General features: G+C 40.0%; 2 protein-coding genes across 5 annotated transcripts in view; one reads left to right on the top strand and one right to left on the bottom strand.

Moving 5' to 3' along the window:
• The window catches only part of ME1 (malic enzyme 1), a 131,685-nt gene that overhangs the window by 86,671 nt on the left and 24,155 nt on the right, over window positions 1-20,859 (bottom strand). For both annotated transcript variants that reach the window (XM_035109508.3, XM_035109509.3), the window contains exons 2-3: window positions 19,928-20,061; window positions 16,006-16,155 (exon numbers count right to left, since the gene is read on the bottom strand). In XM_035109508.3, the coding sequence (XP_034965399.1) occupies window positions 16,006-16,155; window positions 19,928-20,061 (284 nt within the window). The remainder of the gene's footprint in view (window positions 1-16,005; window positions 16,156-19,927; window positions 20,062-20,859) is intronic.
• Window positions 1-20,859, top strand: part of LOC118082296 (uncharacterized) — a 128,038-nt gene that overhangs the window by 82,580 nt on the left and 24,599 nt on the right. The gene's annotated exons all lie outside the window — the stretch shown is intronic.

Here is a 20,859-nt window from a genome sequence, read left to right on the forward strand (position 1 = left end):
GTCTACCTATTTTTCCTATACACATACCCACACATCATGACAATAGGCTACAGACGTCACACAAGTTCCCAACATTCCATCCCACAACATGACCAAAAAATGGAACCCAGGATGGGGTTACACATACTAAGGATGGCATGTTTCCCTGTGAATTTCATTGAGTTCCATGGACAACATAAAAGAAACTGTAATCTGAGACACAGCTAAGGCAATATTTGCTTCTTACTTCAGGCACTGAGATCACCAGAAGAGAAATAGGTTTAGCCTGTACCCCAGAAGTGTACCCCTTTACTTTTACATATGTGAATGGCTATCATAGTGTGCTGAACTTAGGAACAACTTTGCTACAAGAGCAAACCAGCCCATGACACTTGGTGACATGGAGAAACCCTGAAAAGCAATCCCCCTCTTCTGAAAGAAAGAGCCAATATGATTCTGAAACTTCCTCTCATCCCACAAAAACAGGATTAGAGAGTGGCAAGAAGCAAGGAGAGTGGCAAGAAGCAAGGAAGGCAATGTAAAACAGATATACCGGTAAATGCTCCCACATATTCCCATACTCTACAGTGCAGGAAAAAGCTTTGGCTAACAATGCAATCCAGTATATGACTCCTCAGAAATAAACCCTATTGATGTGAGTATAGGATTGCAGCCTAAATATGACTTTTAGTGTGGTTTTTCCAGATACAGATCTTATCTTCATTATATTTATTTTTTAAAGCTATTTATATGCATTTGTCAGGAGTGATGGGGGAATGCTGCTAATTCTCTTGCAAACTCTCTGGGTTTTTGATGCCAATGACTGTGTCCAGACTGGATCCACTTAAAGAGTTCTTAAAGAATTCAAATCTGAAATTGCTGATCTTCTAACAAAAATATACCCGAGGACTGGAAAGTAGCCAATGTAATACCAATTTTTAAACGGGGGTCCATGGAAGCAGTAGCCATTAATATCTTAGCAGGGTAGTAACACTTTTGTTGTTTTTTGTAGGATACTAATATTTGCAGACTTATTTCAGCCTTGTGCTAGAAATGGAGAACCTAAACCATATTAGGATATGTTCATGTTCAAGACATTCTCATGGGAACATTCCCATGCATCTTATTAGACTGTCTAAGTAAGTCATAGCAATAAATATAATTTATCACTACAGCATCATAATGTGAGTATTTACTGCAGGATCGTCTAAAATTCATAAGATTTTCTTAGGTATTTAAAATTAAACTTCTCATGACCTCGATTTTTAACCCAAATTGTTACAATGAAATTATTAGGTTTTTTAAAAAAACGAAAGAGGGGCAGAATCACACTGTCCAGCATAGCTGTCAAGTCTCCCGTTTTTCGCGGGAGACCCCCGGATTTAAATCCGTTTCCCGCTGGTCTCCCGAATTGAAAAATATCCCGTAAATCCCCCAGATTTGCAGCTCCTGCCAGTGCCGGCAGCCATGTCCCGGCTCCCGGCTGGCTGCTCACTCACTTGGCTTCGGAAATCACCTCTGTGCATGCCCGAGCATGCGCAGAAGCAATTTCTGCTGCCCAGACATGCAGACACGGGTCTGGACATGCACAGAACCGATTTCCGTTGCCGCTCTGCCCATGTCTGGGCACCGGAAGTCACTTCTACGCATGTCTGGACATGCACAGAAGCGACTTCCGGTGCCGCGCTGCCGCTGATCCCTTATTTTACCTTATTTTCCTATCTGGAAGTTGACGCCTATGCTGTCCAGACACTACTGAAGTCTTATATGAAATATAGTGTCCTGTTTGAGACACTCATTTAATAAAGATGAATTCAAACCCAAACAAGTATAAAACTTTTCATTTATGTAAAATATGAAATATATCCTCCAGTAATTGATAATCTATTTTATGAAAAGAGGTTAAAACAATGCAACCCATTTAGCTAGGAAAAAAGTCAAGCTGGCAGTAGAATTAAAATGCGCTAGAGATGAGGTAATCATTTTAGATACAACATTCCAAGGATCAAATAAAGAACATTTTTAATGTCTGATGTTTTATTTTTGTTTTTATATATGCTGCTATAAGCCACCCAAATTGGCTAAGGAAACCCAGCCAGATGGGCGGGGTATAAATAAAATCATCATCATCATCCACACACACAAATTGCTTGGATGCTAGTAAGGAAAAAATAATTATCTTGGTTCTTGAACTCAATCTGTTCTGGAAGTCCGTTTGACTTCTAAAGCGTTCGAAAACCAAGGCATTAGCCCCAGAAACCATGCCAACAGCCAAAATGGACATTTGGCTTCCGAAAAACGTTCACAAACCGGAACACTTACTTCCGGGTTTGCAGTGTTTGGGAGCCAATTTGTTGGTCAATGAAGCCGTTTGGAAACCAAGGTACCACTGTATAAGAAATGTGATGAAAAAATAGCTATTTGAAATACAGTGGTACCTCTACTTACGTGCCTCTCTTGTTACGTATCCTTTGGGATATGCACGTGGCAAACCTGGAAGTATATTTCCGGGTTTCTTAGCACGCGCGTGCGCAGAATTGCTCTACCGTGCTGCATGCATGCACAGAATAGGTACCTCCGGTTGCGGAAACCTTGGGATCCAACCGGACCTCTGGAATGGATCCTAGCCGCAACCGGAGGTAACACTGTACCGTAGTTATGAAAGCCATAGCTCAGTGGTGGCAGAGCATGTTCTTTGCACAAAAGATCCCAGGTTTGATACCCAACATCTCCAAGTAGGGCTAGGAAAAACTTCTGCACAAGACCCTATGGAGAAGTCTATGCTAGATGGCTCAATGGTCTGGCTTGGTATAAGGCAGTTTCCTATGTTCTTTTAGTATCTAACAGTTTCCCAAATGCAGTGGGTTTTTTCAAACAAAAAAATCCATAGCATCAGTTGGTGCTCACTGGAGTCACAACTTCAGACAGGACATGGGCCCTCTGTATACACTTGTGAGGGAGGAGAGTTAAGTGTCTTATTGTCTCAGGATCAAAAATTGCCACAATATTATAATAACTGTTTTTGAAAATTTGATATCAAGATTGTCAAACCACATTTGCCTCCACTCATAAATACTTCTTATAATCTATGCTCTGTCTCTGGCTCCTAATTTGGAAATTACATGTATCTATCATAAACACACCAAACACATGTTTCTCATGAAATGGATTCTAGTCCACAAAAACATGCCTTAATAAACTTGTTAATCCTTAAAGTGTTATAGGATTCTTTGTCGTTTTGAGATTATTTTCAGAATATTCCACTGGAAGTAAAACTGTTCTGTCCTCTAGATTAACAAATGAGCTTTGGGCAGCTCTTGGGAAAAGAGAATCCCAGACAACTCCTGTAACATTTTAGCCTGCATTAGCACACAAAAGCTCATACCAAAATAAAAACTTAGTTAGTCTTTAAGGTGCTACTGAAGGAATTTTTTTTTTTAATCCGGAGAAGACTTTTCAGGTTGGAATTTAAAAAACAAACAACCTCAAAATGAGCCAAATAGGTCATTTACATGGAAGGTGATGATAAACTGATGATAATTTATCATTTTCCAGTGTATTTTTTACTCTTAGTTTTGTTTCTAATCAATTATCTTGTTCTAGCTATTAGTATTAATACTTTTATGGTATGGCTGGGGTCACTTGTAGTTATTTATACTTGTCAGCAGATCATTGTAATCAATTCATTTTGTCATGAGAAGGAACAAACAATCTTGGCATAGAGAGAAGATAACTGCTCTTGCACTTTATGCTGTGGTAGATCTCCTAATACGATAATTGCACTAAAAAAGGAGCAGGACATCAGTGCTGTTGAAATATCCTTGGAACCTTTCTTTCTGGCACCTCTAGAACTTGAGTCTGATTTATGCATTACCTGGAAGGCAGTACTGCTGAGAGAAGTAACAAAGTTATTTGCCTGTTCCATCTACACAGCATACAACCCAGCCACAAGAAAATGGATCCCATGATGCAATAAAAAAGAAAAAAAATCAATCCATTGAAAGCTAAACAATGTTAGTCCACTTGACAGTAATAATACATAAGATAGGGCTACTAGTCTTCAAACCTAAACATATTTACTAAGAAACCTGTTCTACTGTTCACTGAAGAATACATATTTTTAGGACTGAATCAAAAGAAGAACTGTGAACATTCCCTGTAGCATACACCTGTTGGTTCAGAACTTTATTCTAACACAGAAAACAAAAACAAAAAACCTATTTTGCAATTTAAGTAAAAACATATTTTTCAATATATTTTAGAAATAAAATTTGAGCTCCAAATTAAACAAGTCTGATCACTTTTGGGTCAAACACTGTTATTACATTTTGTTCCAGTAGCATCAAACCTGGGCACCAGATAGAAACAACACTTTGTGTTTGATTAATTTTTACATTGCGAAGCTGTGGTATGTGACATAATTATGAGGAAGGTTTAGAACAATCCATCTCTTTTGTTTGCTCATCAGTGGCAATAAGCAAGATGGACACAGAGACAAAGTACTGGAACCCCCAAGCAATACTGGAAAGACCAATCTGATTCAAAATAGTAAACTTGGTACTTGAAAACAGTGAATACTAACAATTCATTATTAACTGGCAAAGCCGTTCCATAATGGACAGACTCAAGACAACCTTTTTGCAATGGAACACTATTAGAATATGAGCTCCCAGAGGCAGGCACAAAGTAAACACTGACTGGGGGGTGACTGGAGATAAAGGAAATCAGACAGATTGAGGAGCAGGGGCTTCCTTGGCACATCTAGACTCATGATGTTAAGGTGGGGGGACTTTTGTCTTTAAAAGAAAAAGAAAAGGACAGACTCTGATGCTTGCTTTTCCAAGGAGGAGGGGGTGAGGCTATTAAGAGAGGTTGCAGGAACTAGTGCTGACAGGTCTTGGAGTTTGGCCCAGATTGCTAGGACCTTTCTCTACTACAGAGGCTCATTGGAAATCTTCCAAGCTGCTGAGGACCTGGGGCAACCCCTGGAGTGAGAGTCTGAGAATGTGCTGACAGCTGAATCCAGAACTCTATGTGCTGCTGAGGGCCTGAGTGGATAATCTTGGAAGTTAGGGACACTATCGGAAGGCTGAACAGAGACAGCAAAAAGACCCCACTGGCAAATAAGAACATGGGGATAGAGTAGCAGATAAAGGACTCTGGAACAGCATTCTGTTGAATTAGCTCTTTCTCCTGTAACCTCGGGTTACAGACACTTCAGGTTACAGACTCCGCTAACCCGGAAGTAGTACCTCGGGTTGAGAACTTTACCTCAGGATGAGAACGGAAATGGCGCAGCGGCAGCGGAAGACCCCATTAGCTAAAGTGGTGCCTCAGGTTAAGAACACTTTCAGGTTAAGAACAGACCTCCAGAACGAATTAAGTTTGTAACCAGAAGTACCACTGTACAACAATGTAAGCTATGGCAATGATACAAGCAAATAAATTATCCTGAAACTACAAAAGCACAGAGAAGGAACCTCTGGCCTCTGCCATCAAAAGCAAATGGAACAAGGGCTGCTGGATGGGTCCTGTTTCATTTTGCATTGTAATGTGTTGCAAACTGGCATTGGAGATCATTTGAGGTTAGCCCAGAAGTATGTTGCCTCTGCTACTTGACCTAGCCCAGTCATAAGGGTAAGAGGGACAGTCTAAGGAAGAGCTTCTCTCCATTGCTTGCCTTATGGATTATTCCTTCTGAAATATGAATGACAGAGTAGACAACAGCATGCATGGGGGCAGATGTGTAATGTATGCAACACTTAGCGTATGTAAAAAGTTATAGAAATAAATCAGTCCTAAACTTTATGCTTGGGTGTTAAGAGCACCCCACATATTATTACAGAGACAATATGTCAGCATGACAAGTAAATATGTCAGGGCAAAAACTTTGAACTTTTGTCTACATTCACAATTTAATGCCATCCTATCAGTTGCCTTCATTTTAATCTTTAACTCACAGTAAAATTACTAATCTATTCAGGATGCCATCCACCAACTACTGCTCCTTCAGAGGCATTTATAAAAACATTCAATCTTCTGGAATCACACTGAGCCACTGATGAATATTCAAGATTCTGCAGTCCTGTTTCCTTCACATAATTCCCCTTATCCACCTAATATGTGTAACGTGAGCAGGTAGAAAATTCTATGAATTGTATAAATTATTTCATTTTATTGCTGATTTTTATGCTGGCTATCACACAGAGTCTATTTTAATTATGACTTCATTAAAATATATTAGTGAGTCTTTGACCTAATAGACTGTCAAAACCTTGCCATGGAAATTTTAAAAAATAAATTGGATGAATTCCTAAGGTAACATTTGAAAGGACTAAGCATCTGGACTTTATCTGGCCCAGAGTCAATAAAAAATCAACCCTAATTCATTAGAGAATATAATGTACTTATACTCCATACTTTTCCAAATAAATTTCCAAACATCTCTCTATATATAGTCTTCATCTGTACCTACCACAAACATTTGATGAAAACTGAAAAATATCAACCATCACACTCATCCCCTATAACCAGGTGCAACAAAATATCAGAAAACAAAAAGGGAAATAACAAAGCTGAGATAAGGAAGCTGTGGCCCTCCAAATATTGAACTCAAACTCCTGTTAACCCTTGTCAACATGGACAATTGTCATGGATGATGGGAGTTGTAGTCCAAAGTCTGGAGAGCCATAGGTTCCCTATCCCTTTAACAAAGATGCCTCATGCAGTGTTTTTTATTTGACTTGTAATTATATTCTAACAATGCAATCCTAAGCAGCATGCCACTTGTTCACATTAAACCATAGTTTTATTTTAGCCATGGTTTAATGTGACATGCAAACCAGGCCTGTGTATTTTGATGCAATAATTTATGCAAAATGCACACAAACATTCCCAAATTGCCTTTTCAGGGAGGGGAAGAGAGACCTAGCCACATGATACATCCCAAAAGTCATGTTACCTTGTCAGGCTTCTCAGAATGCAGGGTGACATTAAAATATGATTGCCCACTTATGCAACAGAAATCCACTTGTGCAACAGGTCTTTCCATTTTTCTTCTCTCCCCCTTCCAGCCCACATGTCCCCAAAATCTGCTCCAGAGGGTCCCCACTCTCCCCAAGTTGTTTGGGCAGAACAAGTGGAGGCTGTAGTAGGGAAGAGAGGAAGGAGAAGCCCCATGCATTGCACTACATGGGGTCTCATCTAATGGCAATGATACATTAAACAAGACAACATAGATCAAGCCTAAGAAATTATACTGCACTCATTCATCAGTCCAAGATGCAATTCTCTCTCACTTTTGTATGCAGTATGATAAGGAACAGATACTAGCCTTTAATTCAGACATGTATATAAGGTGATTCCCTAACTGAAATATACCACATTTATTTGAACATAGGATCACCTCCTACAAAATACAATAGAAACCCCTCTTTCTAGGAGAGGAAATTTGTGAACCACATATCTGCTCCTGATCTTACCAGAATTTGGACAGGGAAGGGAAGGCAGAACATGCTCTATCTTTTGGTTTACAGTCTACAGATTCACACTCAGTAAATGCAGAAAGTATTAAATATAAAATTTAAGGATTATTCTAAAATGGAATATATTTTCTTCAGTAGTGTAAGTTCCAAATGATGGTAGTTTCCCTCTGCCCTGATGATTTCCAATTATTGCTCAAGATTTCGTTGGTGCAAACAATTGAACTTGCTTTCCATATTACAAATGGAAATGCAATCCTAATGTTTAGCCTCCTCACTTTTCAGAAGTTTCCAAAACTAAGCAATGGAATACTTGGTCATGATTTTTCCTTACACTGAGCTTGCTAATCAACTTGAAACACCTGGGTGTTCCACAGACGGGGCAAAGAAGTTGTTTTTGGCATCTTAACGAAAAAGTTCCATTGAACTTTCCCACACCTAAACTTGCAGCTTGAAAAAGGTGGTGGTGGAGAGACTCCCTCAAAGAGCTGCTATTTTATAGGGGAATTCTTTTCTCGCCTCCCCACCCCCAACTTGATTTATGGCAAAGGTAACCTTTTAATAAGGCAACAAGAATTGTCCCACACATGACAGCATTTCTTATATCACTGTACGTTGGAAATTTCAGTTACAATAGCTAGTATTTTTGCATTTTTCAGACCAGATACATGTTTAAATACATGATCCTTCTCTTCTATACTCTGCCAGCTCAAACTACTGCGCAATTCTACAGTAGCAATATCATTCATGTGCAGCTAAATGAGGCACCCCATTTAAATATATATCAAAATGCTAAAGTTAGATGCCTCCTGTTCAGAGTTTCAGTCATTCAACCATGCCCTTTTCCAGGATATTACATTTCATTTCTCCAGTCCTCCAGTTTTCACACATACACACACACAGGCTCAGGCCTCCAACAGTCAGCCAGCATCCTGTGGTCACAATGCATGCTCAGTCCTTTTAGGACATTCTTGGGTTTTCTTCCCCTTCATGTGTTTTCCCCAAAAGATTTTTGTACATTTGTAAACCTGTGACTTCCTCCAAGCCTTCAAATACCCTCCCTCTTATACTCAGATCATGTCATTTTGGCTACATGAGCATCTGCACTCATACGAAGTTATGAGTCCACAATTAGTACGGTATATAGGAATCTAAAAGGAATTTTGCAATAATCTTATTTTCACACAGAAAACACACAACAACTCTTCTGGAGTTCCTTGATACTCCACAAAATTGTGCGGTGGTGGTGGTAAATCACCCCAGCTATTTCCAACCATCTATATATATAAAAATGTAGGCATTGCACGTGCGGAGGTCACAGCCTTTCTCCATAACTGCTAAACCGTAATGTAACAAATTTGGCCACAACGTTCCATGCCCATCAGGGCACCTTTCATGCCTAAAATAATGATTAAACACATGTGTTAAAATAATGATTAAACACAAAAAAAACACCGGGATGAGGCACAAAAAAGGGAAGGAGGGGAAACACATAGCCATGGGGAGGAAGGAATAACCCTGAGTCAGCCAAAGCAGGGGGGGGGGGGTTGGGACAGGGAAAACTGAGTAGGCCACAACACTGCCCAGTAGGCCACAGGCAAAAACAAACAGAATATGGGCCTTTCACAGGGTGGGGGAATCACAGGGATGAGGCACAACAACGGGGGAGGGGGCTCACAGGGATGAGGCACAACAAAGGGAGGAGGGAAACACATAGCCATGGGGGGAGGTAGGACCCTGAGTTAGCCAAAGCAGTAGGGGGTGGGGACATTTTCAGGAACACGCGTAGGTGGGGGAGTCTTACTTTTAAAACTTACAGTAGGGGAGTCAGGGTTGGGACAGGGCAGGTGAGGGGACTCTAAAGGGAGACTCTGAAGGTCCATTTAACAGAAAAAGGTCCATTTAACACAAAAACCCACAGCAACACGTGGCCAAGCCAGCTAGTTTTTATATAGAAGTTTAAGTAGGAGCCACTAGTGCTGTTCACATGCTCCATAATACTGAGGTACACATAATACATGTGCCACTATCAGTTGATTGTGCCATGGAGACAATAATGTTTTATTGGCATATCAAGAGAGGCAAGTCCAAGAAGGTCAGTCTATCACAATAATAAGTACCGGTGTAGGAATATGCTTGGTTTTCCTCAGGCAGAATATCTGCAGCTATGCAAAAGATTACAGAGGCAAAGGTTTTACTCACCTCAGAAACAAATGATCACTCATAAGTTATTCAAACTGATCTTGCCCATCAGCAACACCTTCCCCAAAGAAGAAAAAGAAACTCTATAGGCTTCTTTCCTCCTGACTTTTCTCAGCAAAAGTTTTTCTTTATTATTTCCAGTTACATAAACAGAGCAGCAGAAGCATTTTACCTGATGGCAGCATGACAATTTCTCTTGAAGGGAACATAGCTCAACTTGTAGGTTTAGCTACTATACACAAGCTAGCTGCCCTTAGGTGTGTACTTAAGTGAACAAAAATAACCTACAACCCAGGAACTGGTGGATATGGGGTTGCTTTCGACTTCCATTTTATATCATAAAAATAATCACAACTCTTCATCTTAGGGTCATGGGCAAAAGATTCCTGCATTGCAGGGGCTGGACTAGATGACACTTGTGGGAAGGATCTCCTTGCAAGCCTGAGGGGCAGCAGAGCTTTGCTGAGGCTACAAAGCGGCAACGGCTGCATTACCCCATGTGTCAGCTGTTAGGCAGGGGGGCTGAGCAGCCTCAACAAAGCTTTGCGGGGGCCCTGAACATAACTCATGCGTAAGTGGGGAGTTGCCTGTACTCTAAGAGTACAGTACTATGCTTTTCAGACTATTAGCAGGATATACCTTTGAGCATGAATTACCAGCAAATATTTGTTTAAAAAACAAAAACTTGGCTTATATTTCTCAATACTGACAAGACTGTATTTTAAGTTAGCTGACATCTCTCTCCCCTGCTTCGTACCACTGAAATTAGAAAGTATAGCTTTCTACGAGACCAGCATCAATTTATAAACACAAAGGATATGTTGTCTGGCAGGTGCATACTAACACTTTGGTGGTACAACTGGTTTTAATCTCCTTTAAACAAATCATGTAGAACCTTAATTGGAACAAAATCAGTTATTTGTGTTTGAAATATACCCAGGTTGTACTATGAAAGCTCATTCACTGTGACAGAGAGTCCATGGGATTTCTGGTTTGTAACCAGAGAGCTGTGTGTTTTTTAAAATCATGTCATTACTGACAATCAAGATGCTGAAACCAACAGCTGTGGGAACTCTATATACCGTAGTAGACCACACACAGAAACAGAGGTAGTGCATTGTATACTGGGGGGGAAACAGTTTGTACTGTGCGTTATGAGAAATGTTAAGGCTACTGACCTGTTGAGGTATCATGTAATAACTACCCAGTGATTATCAATGGGACCATTCACATTGAAAGATGCTTTCAAAGTAAAAACAGAATTGACAAAATACAAAGCTCTACAGTCACTCAGTAAATATTTCGAGGGTGAGGAGGCCATAGTCAGGTATTAGCATTGATATAGTTCTCTCACAAAACACAGAAATTTGAAATGTGGTTCAGAATAGTCCAAGACACAATGGGGGGATCATAAAGTAAGACATCTTATACCTTTCACTCAAAACTTGGAACACAAAATCTACCTCATAATAGCGGCTAGCACTTTGGCAGAGAACAAGCAGAAAGCTATACATGGGGAAATGAAGGACTGTAGGAGTCCCTTGTTCACACACTAGGCTCAGAATATGGTATTGGGATGATGGATTTGCAGTAGTCAGAAATGCATTCATGCTTGCAGAAATAAAGCTGTGATTGCTAGTAAACTATAGAAGCACCTTACAACAGGGACAAGTTCAGCACTATAGGTCTGGGTCTTGATAGAGATGAAATTAAATGCCTGTATCTTTCTTTAGTCAAAGAAATGCATGTATATTAAGGACCCCTGACCATTTGGTCCAGTCGTGACCGATTATGGGGTTGCGGCGCTCATCTCGCGTTATTGGCCGAGGGAGCCAGTGTACAGCTTCCAGGTCATGGGGCCAGCATGACAAAGCCGCTTCTAGCAAACCAGAGCAGCACACGGAAACACCGTTTACCTTCCTGCTGTAGCGGTACCTATTTATCTACTTGCACTTTGACGTGCTTTCGAGCTGCTAGGTTGGCAGGAGCTGGGACCAAGCAACAGGAGCTCACCCCGTCGCGGGGATTCAAACCGCTGACCTTCCAATCAGCAAGCCCTAGGCTCAGGGATTTAACCCACAGCGCCACCCACATGTATATTAACATCTAGAAAAAGTAAAATACAACAAAGCTGCTTCTGATCTTACATTTCCTTGCTTAACGACATGAGAAAGGAGCTGAAAAGAACACATGTGAAAGTGTCCTGCCAAACTCCCCCACGCAAACCTTTAAGATGCAACTGTTATCAGTATATTTTATGTTAAAGGCATCATAATTCACTGGGTAGTGTACAGCAGTGATTATGGTCCCCTTCCTGCAGGTTTACAACTTAAAAAGAAAAAAAAGCTAAAGGAAATCACAGAACAATACTGTTAGATGCACTCCTATGAGGATCTTTTATAGTGTTAAAATAAAGCTACATATGCAAACCACATTGTGAAGGAAACAAAGAAAGCTAGCCTGTCTTTGATGAACTTACTGCATGTTTCATACCGTATCTAAGAATTCACTGCAATTCAAGAATATAAAATAAACATTATATCAAAAAACTTCAGATGGAAAGAATCTAGTGCAGAAGTCTGCATCTATAATTTTGTCTGGCAGCTTTGGAGAGGTAAGTCAGGAAGCTACCAATTGAACATCCTGTAAGGATATTTAATTAAGCTAAGTGTTACGCCTACATCTTTAAACCATTTGAGAGGAAGAACTATTGAATACTTGTGGCGGAGAGGAAACTTAAGAGACACAACAGAGGCTGTTTTCCCTTTTATATGTGCAACACACTAAAATATTAGAGAGAATGGGATACATGTGAATGCCTTCCATATTCCTATGTAACCCAATTTGAGTGGTTACACATCTTATTTTGTATAGGAGAGTCCTCTTTTTTATCTTTAAACCAGACTGCCCATTCAAGTAAGAAGAGCCCTGAACTTGCCCATCAACAGTTAGGACCTGCACAGCAGACAGGTCACAGTCTATATAAACTATAGCAATTATTTTTAAAGGTTTGTATATATATACATACATATACATATTATATATATATATTTGTGTGTGTGTGTGTGTGTGTGTGAATCTGTGCACATGCAAATTTTATGCACACCTCTTTTTTAGCATCACATTTTCTCTCTTTTTTACTGATGTGCAATTAGCTACCCTAACCCCCATTCGCTGTTAGGCTACTTGGAACACCTTTTGGTGTGGGTCCCAAGGTGTTTGATCAGCGACAGTGTCAGGTGAACAGAAGCTTGCAGCAGGCCTCCCATTCCCTGCAATGGCCTGTCACAGTGGTGACATGCAGACCAAGAACGAAGTGAAGAAAGCAGGGCTTGGCTGTTCCTGCATGGAGACAGACTGTGTCCCATAAATGAAGTGGGATTGTGGAATGGTCCTCCTTCCATAGCAGATTTCATTTCATTAGATCACAACTGCATTTGTACCAGACTGAGCACATCAAAATTGTAAAGAATTACAAATATTATATGACCTGGCCTAAACGGGTTTTTTTTTTAAAAAAAAAAAAGCTTAACAAGCAAGGGAAGGGAATGTAACTGTAATCTAGTGTAACATTACACCCCTTGTCATTTGTTGGGTTTGGAAAATCTGGCTCAAAACACAGCACATATGTAGTTATCATAACTGTAATTATGCATAGATGGGGAAAATACCTAAGTTTATTGTTGATTTGTGATATAATCATTTTTTAATGAAACACAGGGAAAGCAGGAATTAACCTCAATATCAGATAAGTTACCAGTGCAAAATCTATAAAGAGTTGTGGATCTGCTGGGATACTAATACCAGAAATACCACAGCAATTCCCAAGTTAGAGGCTTTCTAATGACATAACTATGCTATTCTGTCATTTTTATACTATATTTTACACTATTTTCCTGAAACACTAATACAGAAAGGAAATGGCTTATGTTTCCATTTTAGTAAGATGGGGTCCCCCCCTTCAAATAAGACTTCAAGAAAAAGCTAGACAACCTATTATGCCCATTTGGTAACATCAATTTACTCTATTCGGAGGTAATTAAGTAATGCTGAGGACGGACTTCAGTTTTATTATACTGGTTTATGGGATGGGCAGTTAAAACAGGTCCATGAGAAGGGGGAAATAATATTTAAAAAATAATATGGGCATGAGGCAAAAGCTGGAAATAAATTCTATTACAGTACGTCAAAAGCCCTCAATAAAGCTAAATGCTCAGGAACATGCTAGTACCTAACCTGTATTTTCAGTTAAACACTACATATGCAGCTTCATTCACATTTTGAATGACATAACACACCATAATTGATTATATAAAAACTCAGTGTACAACTGTAACACAATTGACAGATTTGCACAGCATGATATTAACCTGACCTAATTCACATGGCTATTGTGAGGATAAAATGGAGATGGAGAAGAATCATGTACACCACCTTGAGCTCCTTGGAGGAAAGGTGGGGTATAAATATAATAATAAATGATAATAATCCTAGTTAAGCACAGGTGGTAGCCCTGGGAAAGGAAAAGTCCATTGTCCTCTTTGAAATACACAATCATGCTCTAGTCTGATGACCTCAGATATCTGAGTACCAGTACTTGCTCCACAGAAGTCATTTCCTTGGAGCAGAAAGCAGTGCTATTTTACTAGAAAAAAGAGGTGCCAGAACTCACCATGAACACCTCCCTTGTTCTCTTATAATGGCAATGGCACCCATCTGAGAGCTGCCAGAACCAAGTTCCAGCTGGGAAAAAAGCCCTAGCAGAAAGTACAGCCTTTTGCAATCTCTCACTATCAGGACTGGGATGGGAGTTTAGCCTGAAATACGTTGTCTCTGTGCAAATCAACATAATACTGGGAGATATAGTGGCTGTGGGTACTGTAGTTTAACATCATAAGGTTCAATGGAAGATATTCAACTCAAAGAAGCAGACAAATGAGAGCTGGTGACTTCAAAAAGAGGAAGAGAAAAGCACTACCTATTCCACACCACATCCAGATCCTGATCATGGGGTGGAAATCTGACTGTCTCCAAGGTCCTATCCAATCCTGGTTCAGATGGACCAGGAAAGTGCTTCCTCATAGGCTTCCTGCTCCTTCCAATGCCAATAATGTACAAAATGTTGGGAGCCTGCCACTCCAGAAACACAAGCTCGCAGAGCTGGCCTGGATCTTGGTACTCCTTTCCCTTCATCAGTGATGTGGGGCAGAAAGGTGTTCTTAACCAGAATATTTTTCAGTGCTGGAAAGTACCTACTCCATGTGGCACTTTTTTCTTCTCAAAGAAGCATAAAATGCTCCAAATCTGTGCCCTCATCCACCCAACTATCAAATTATTGCTATCACAGCATTTAAAACAAGAATACATATTTATCCAGGACAATATAGTGCAAATTATGCAAATTATTTTAACACAATAATATCACACACATCACTGGAATTCAACTGATTCAGGTTGCCAAGCAGATGGTCAAAAATGAAAGGGTCCTTTGTAGGGTTGTTTCCCTCATATTTCTAGCATTAATACAACAATTGCAAAACCCTGATAAGGGCTGTGGAATTACAATTACCATTAGTATTGTGGATTCACTTATTTTCAGAAGTGATTATCAATTTATAAACAGCAGCAGATCTTTCCCTTTAAGATGAAGTCTAAAAATATTAACTTCTGAGCATTTTACGCATTGTGTTGCTCAAACATTTCAGTAATGGAGTTTATAGCCCCTTAAAAGAGAACCAAGGGAATCACTGTAAACAGTGATACTGTATAAATATACTATGAGAAAACTCTGATAAAATGAAAGAAAGAAAAAACTTGGCTACCAACACAACTGGAAGGAAAATAAATGTGAACTGCAGAGACTGCCTGATGTTGCCAAGGGCAATAATAGCATCTTAAAGTGATTTAAAGAGTTCTTATTTCAACATTTTTAGAGAAAAATAAATTACAAAAATCAGACCTTTGTAATTTTTATTTTGAAACTGTAATCCACCTTTGATATTAACAGTGCTAATATTTTTCAAATTATTAAATCAATGTTGGATATTTTATTTTACCTTTTATTAACATACAATATTGGTTCTTCCACAAATCTAGTTCAATTAGGCAATGTTAAAAATAATTAGGAATTATTAAAACGCTGAAGTACCACCAGTTTATTTTTGTAGTGCTACACAACTTGCAGTTTACCTATGCTAAAAGTACACTTAATGTAGTTTGAACTATCCTAATGATTCGAGTTTTGGATTACACTCAACTATCCGGGGGGGGGGGGGGGGTAGCAGAAACCAGCCAAGAGGAAGAAAGATACAATTACTTGTATGTGAAGGATAACCTTACATACCTTGGCCTCCGAAATGCTATACCATATTGTTGGCATGCCAGACCCACAGTGGGAGTATAAACAATAGGCATGAATCTTTCAATATCAGAAGTCAGCACTTTATAGAATAGTTTTTCATTTCGATCCTGAAGGCTCATCAGCAGAATATATCTGTGAAAAATGAATTATATAATTATACAGTCATCTATATATAAACCAAAAGTGAATTAGATATAAATAGGTATTTTTTCAATTAAAGGTATTTTTCATCTCTGAAAGGATGTCTCTTTCAAGTCCAAGGCACATTAACTATACCATATCACCACCAGACTTGAAATAAAAAAACACATATTGAAAGCACGCGGGTATCCGGGCAGCCCCCCGGGCAGTGTGGCGGCACCGGGCGGCCCGCTGCCCATGACCCCGTTTGCGGTCTGGGAGGTGGACAGCTCCGGCCCCAGCTGCGTCCCACGGTTAGTCCCGCCTTCCTTGCGCTCGCTCCGGCGGGCCCTGCCGCCCCGTCGAGGCTCCGCCTTCTGCCGCCCCGTCGAGGATCCGCCTTCTGCCGCCCCAGCCGGGATGCTCACCCTCCGGGAGGCGTGGACGTAAACCACGCCTCCTGGGGGGATCCCGGCCACGTCATTGCCAGCCAGCCAATTGGGTGGCTGGGGGGCGTGGCCGGGCCCCATGGCTTGCCTGCCCCCCCTAGTTTTGATCCTGGGTACGCCCATGTGGCTGGAGCTGGTAGCAGTTGCAATCCCACAATATCTGGAAGGTCACAGGTTAGCCACCCCTGGAAACTATAATTTGTGTCTACTGCTCTGCTAAGTTTGATAAGGTTGCTAAGATGACTTTGCTATCTCTTTTTTTATCCCCCCCCCCAACTAATATTTAAGTCTATTCAGTTTCAAACATAAATGCTTTGGAGAAAAAGAGGCAATAAAAATGGTTTCAAAGATCCCAGTGCACATACAAACACTTTTCAGCAGTCATAATGGAGTTTCTACTTACCCTGACCCCCCGTCCCCCGTACATCACCCTCAGTTCTTCAGGCTGCTGGAGAAGTTGCTCCAAAAGGTCCTGAGACTTTCTGAAGCAACCTGTTAGCAGTGCTTGGCAGCTGTTATCAAAAGGAAGGTCTCTAAAGCTTCTCTTTCATTTGCTTTATTCACTGATTACATTTTCTCCCACCTTTCTCCAAGAGAATTTAAGGTGACGAGTGCATAGGCTTCTCATGTGGTCCCCCATCAGACAATGATCAGACCCAAACCCATTTATGTTCAGGATGCTGCATGTATTTCTGTGCCTTGCATATCATATCCATTGCAAATGCAGAAGCTCCTTTGGACACTGGCCAGACGTGTCAGATAATAAAGGTATACAATTGCAGTGTATAATTTCCATTATAAACATTTTATCCATCAAATGGGAAAATAACTAACATTTTGCACATTCATTTTTTCCTAGGTATTTTCAGAATTGCTTGCCAGATGTGCATTATTTCATGTCCAATGAATACTTTCACCTCCTCTCCATCTCTGTCTTAGACACATTTGAAATCCAGGAGGGTTTCCCTCTCTAAAGTAACCAAGTTCATAATCTTTCATTCTGAACGATATATAGTTTTTCTGGATGAACCTTTTGGACACACCATTTCATTTCTATAGGAAAATGACAGGTGGAGAATGTATTATGCATAACCTAATGCAGACTATGCCAGACAGTTCAGGCATGCATAGCAGCCAGAGGAGAGGGCTGAAACACAGTCTTTTTCTGAACAGTTGCCCACTTTCATTTTATTTCTTCATTTTCCAAAACCAGCTGCTTCTATTTAAACCCCTAAGAATATTTCATTCTCCTGTGCATTTCTTTAGGAAAAAAACCGGGACTGCAGAGCCTGCAAAAGTGATCTTTTCAGCAAAGTATGTGGAAAAGACTAGTGGAATTCTTTTTTCTTGCTTGCTTGCTTGCTTTTTTAGGGAATATCCTTTAAAAATGTAAATGCAAGAAAAGCTTGAATTTTTGTCCCATATCTCATTTGCCACCAAATAAAAAATAAGCAAGCAACTATAGAAATTAAGTGACACCCAACACAATGTTAGCACAAGAAGGTTTAGAGTTGAAGTTGATGTGCACAGCTTAACTGCCACCAATATAATTATACGAGTTGTGCCAAGTGGTCATGAAACATCTTTCACAAGCACAAAACTCCCACTGGATTTGGTTGGTTCACTAAACCAAAAATTCCCACTTATGAAACCACTGTTGAACAAGCAGGCTGCCACAAATGGATATAGTCCTTCACGTTAAGAACATAAGCAAACCTGACTCTAATTTAAATGGTTCAGTACTGGTGCTGTGTCTATCACAAACACCCTCTACTAGTAAAGCTGATGTGCTGCATGGAGAAAAAGAGGATGGGTCAGGTGTCTTCTACTCCCAGTGGGTGGGGCGTATGAAGGAACTTGTGGGAAACATCATCCCCTTCAAAATCACAGGAATCAATAGTTACATGTGCATGTTACTCCAAGGCTACTACCAAATGATGGCAGCAGAGAGCAGTGAGCAGCTTAATGCAAAACTGGTGTAGCCTGTCAATTAAGCTAAAGGGGAACAGCCTCACATAGAATCAAGCACAGAGTAAATAGGGTGCACTTCCATATCCATTGTGGATGCTATATCTGCACTGCAGTACATTCAATGAAATGTACCCCTGTATTTATATGTAACAAAGAGTGTATTCTACTGAAAACACTGCAATGCAGACAGACAGTATCTACACTAGATTGGGCATCAGGATGTACCCTTTACAGGCATGTCAAAGATTTTACATGCCTATACTTCTTACATTTATACTAGCAATATAAAAAACACCTCCAAACAAGCCACTACATGCTTTTTGATTCCATAATTAAGTATTTCACAAATATTTTTCAATTATGCTTACTTTTTTTAGTGCAAACACCAGTTCTGTCAACTGCTCAACAAAATTATCAATGTTTAGACTTAAATTACCATATAATTGGCTACAAATCAGGATGAGTGGCTGTTTGTGCACATACAATTCCATGCTCAGAGTAGTGTTCTTGTTCAGAAAGAGGTGCTCAGCACACTCTTTGGAAAATGCCCAAGCATGCAGTGCTTCTCTCTGTTCCTATCATGTTGCTCTTTTCAACCTCCTCAAACAGTCCATTGTGCTGAAGAACTGCATAATTATCAAGTTAACATGAGGACACTGGCCACTGTGATTTGTTAATCAAATGTCTGTATATGCAGATTACACTGTCAACGACCTGGTACCGTAATTATGGCAACATAAATCATTGTTTAAATTCGTTTGTGTGAGGCCAAGGTGTTGAGATGAACACCCAATGAATTTTTTCAGTCCTTGTTTAGCTATGCTGATGAAAGAGAGGCTGTTTTTATAAATGTGCAGAAAGTGAAGGCCTCCTTTAATTTATCTTGCATTATATTTGTAGAAACTATAAACAAAGGGTGTTATCTCTCAGTTGCACATGAGGCCAATATGGATAACTGAAGTATGAAGAAATTTACTGTATTGGCCCAAACATGTCACACCCAAATATAAGCTGCACATTTAAACCTCAAGGGGGAAAAGAAAAAAAGACAATACCCGAATATAAGCCACTCCCTTCCTCGCTCTCTCCCTTCCTGGCCTTGGTACTACCCTGCGTTGCCGTGCTCCTGGTGCTGTTTGCCCCACGCTCCTGGCAGCATACTGGATAATTTTGTACGGTTGCAAATATAAGCCGCACTTTAACTTTTCATGGTCGGAGTTTGGGGGAAAATTGTGGCTTATATTCAGGCCAATACAGTACAGTATAACTGGTTGAATCTCAGCATTTGTCATATTTTCCCTAAAAGCACTTTTTAAAAACAAATATCTGAGTCCCTTAAAAATGATTCAAGTTCAAGACTTTACCTGTCCAGGTCTGATGCTTGTCTTTCAAAGTTTCTAAGAACCCTTAAAACTTGAACGTCTTGACTAAGAAAACAAGGAGGTAGCAGTCCATGAATATTCAGCTGTTGTCTCTCTTGCAGGGTGAAAGCCAGACCCTTTAAAGAGAAGAGAAAAGTGTTTATTGAAAAGAAGATACATTTAAAATGCAGTGATAGTTAGTTTGTTAGAGAGAACCACAATACACAACATACATACATACATCTCTATATACTCATAAGTTTTAAAAATCTTTTTTTTATAATTATTTTTATTAGTTTTACAAACAAAAAGCAATAATCTTTCATTTTACACAATAAGATACAGCAAGACATACATTTCATATTTTCACGCCCTCTTCCACCCCACCCCCCCAGGCCCCCTCCTGCCACGAGAGGTTCCTATGAAGGCTGGACGGTCGAAGGCGTTTCATTTCTATAGCCGGGCTTATCTCCTCCCCCCTTCCCCCCCTTCCCCCCCTTCCCCCCCAGAGCCCACCCCTGCCACCAGTGCGCCCCAGGTCGATGAGGGAAGACAGAGGAGGGCAACCGCCCAACTATCTACCCAAACATGTCTTTTGACCTAAGACAGAAATGAAAAAAAAGAAAAAGAAAAAACAAAACAAAAAGGGGGTGACTTCCCCCCGGCTCTCCCCCTTGATTATCATGGTTTCTCAAAATCATTACATACAGTTTCATTGCAAAGAAAAAAAGAGAATTCCAACTTATCATCATTAAACTTACATCATACCATTATCAAAATTCATAAAAACATTTTTTAACAGATATCATATTTTAATTCCCTAGCCTGATCTTCTTCCCACAAGGATTTTTCATAATATTACTCCTTTCCTTTATTACTTCCTCCTCTCTCCTGAACTCCTTCCCCCATTTGATACAGCGATTCCAAAATAAATC

Source organism: Zootoca vivipara, chromosome 3 (genome assembly GCF_965207765.1).
Source record: "Zootoca vivipara chromosome 3, rZooViv2.hap1.1, whole genome shotgun sequence".
Lineage (NCBI taxonomy): Eukaryota > Metazoa > Chordata > Lepidosauria > Squamata > Lacertidae > Zootoca > Zootoca vivipara.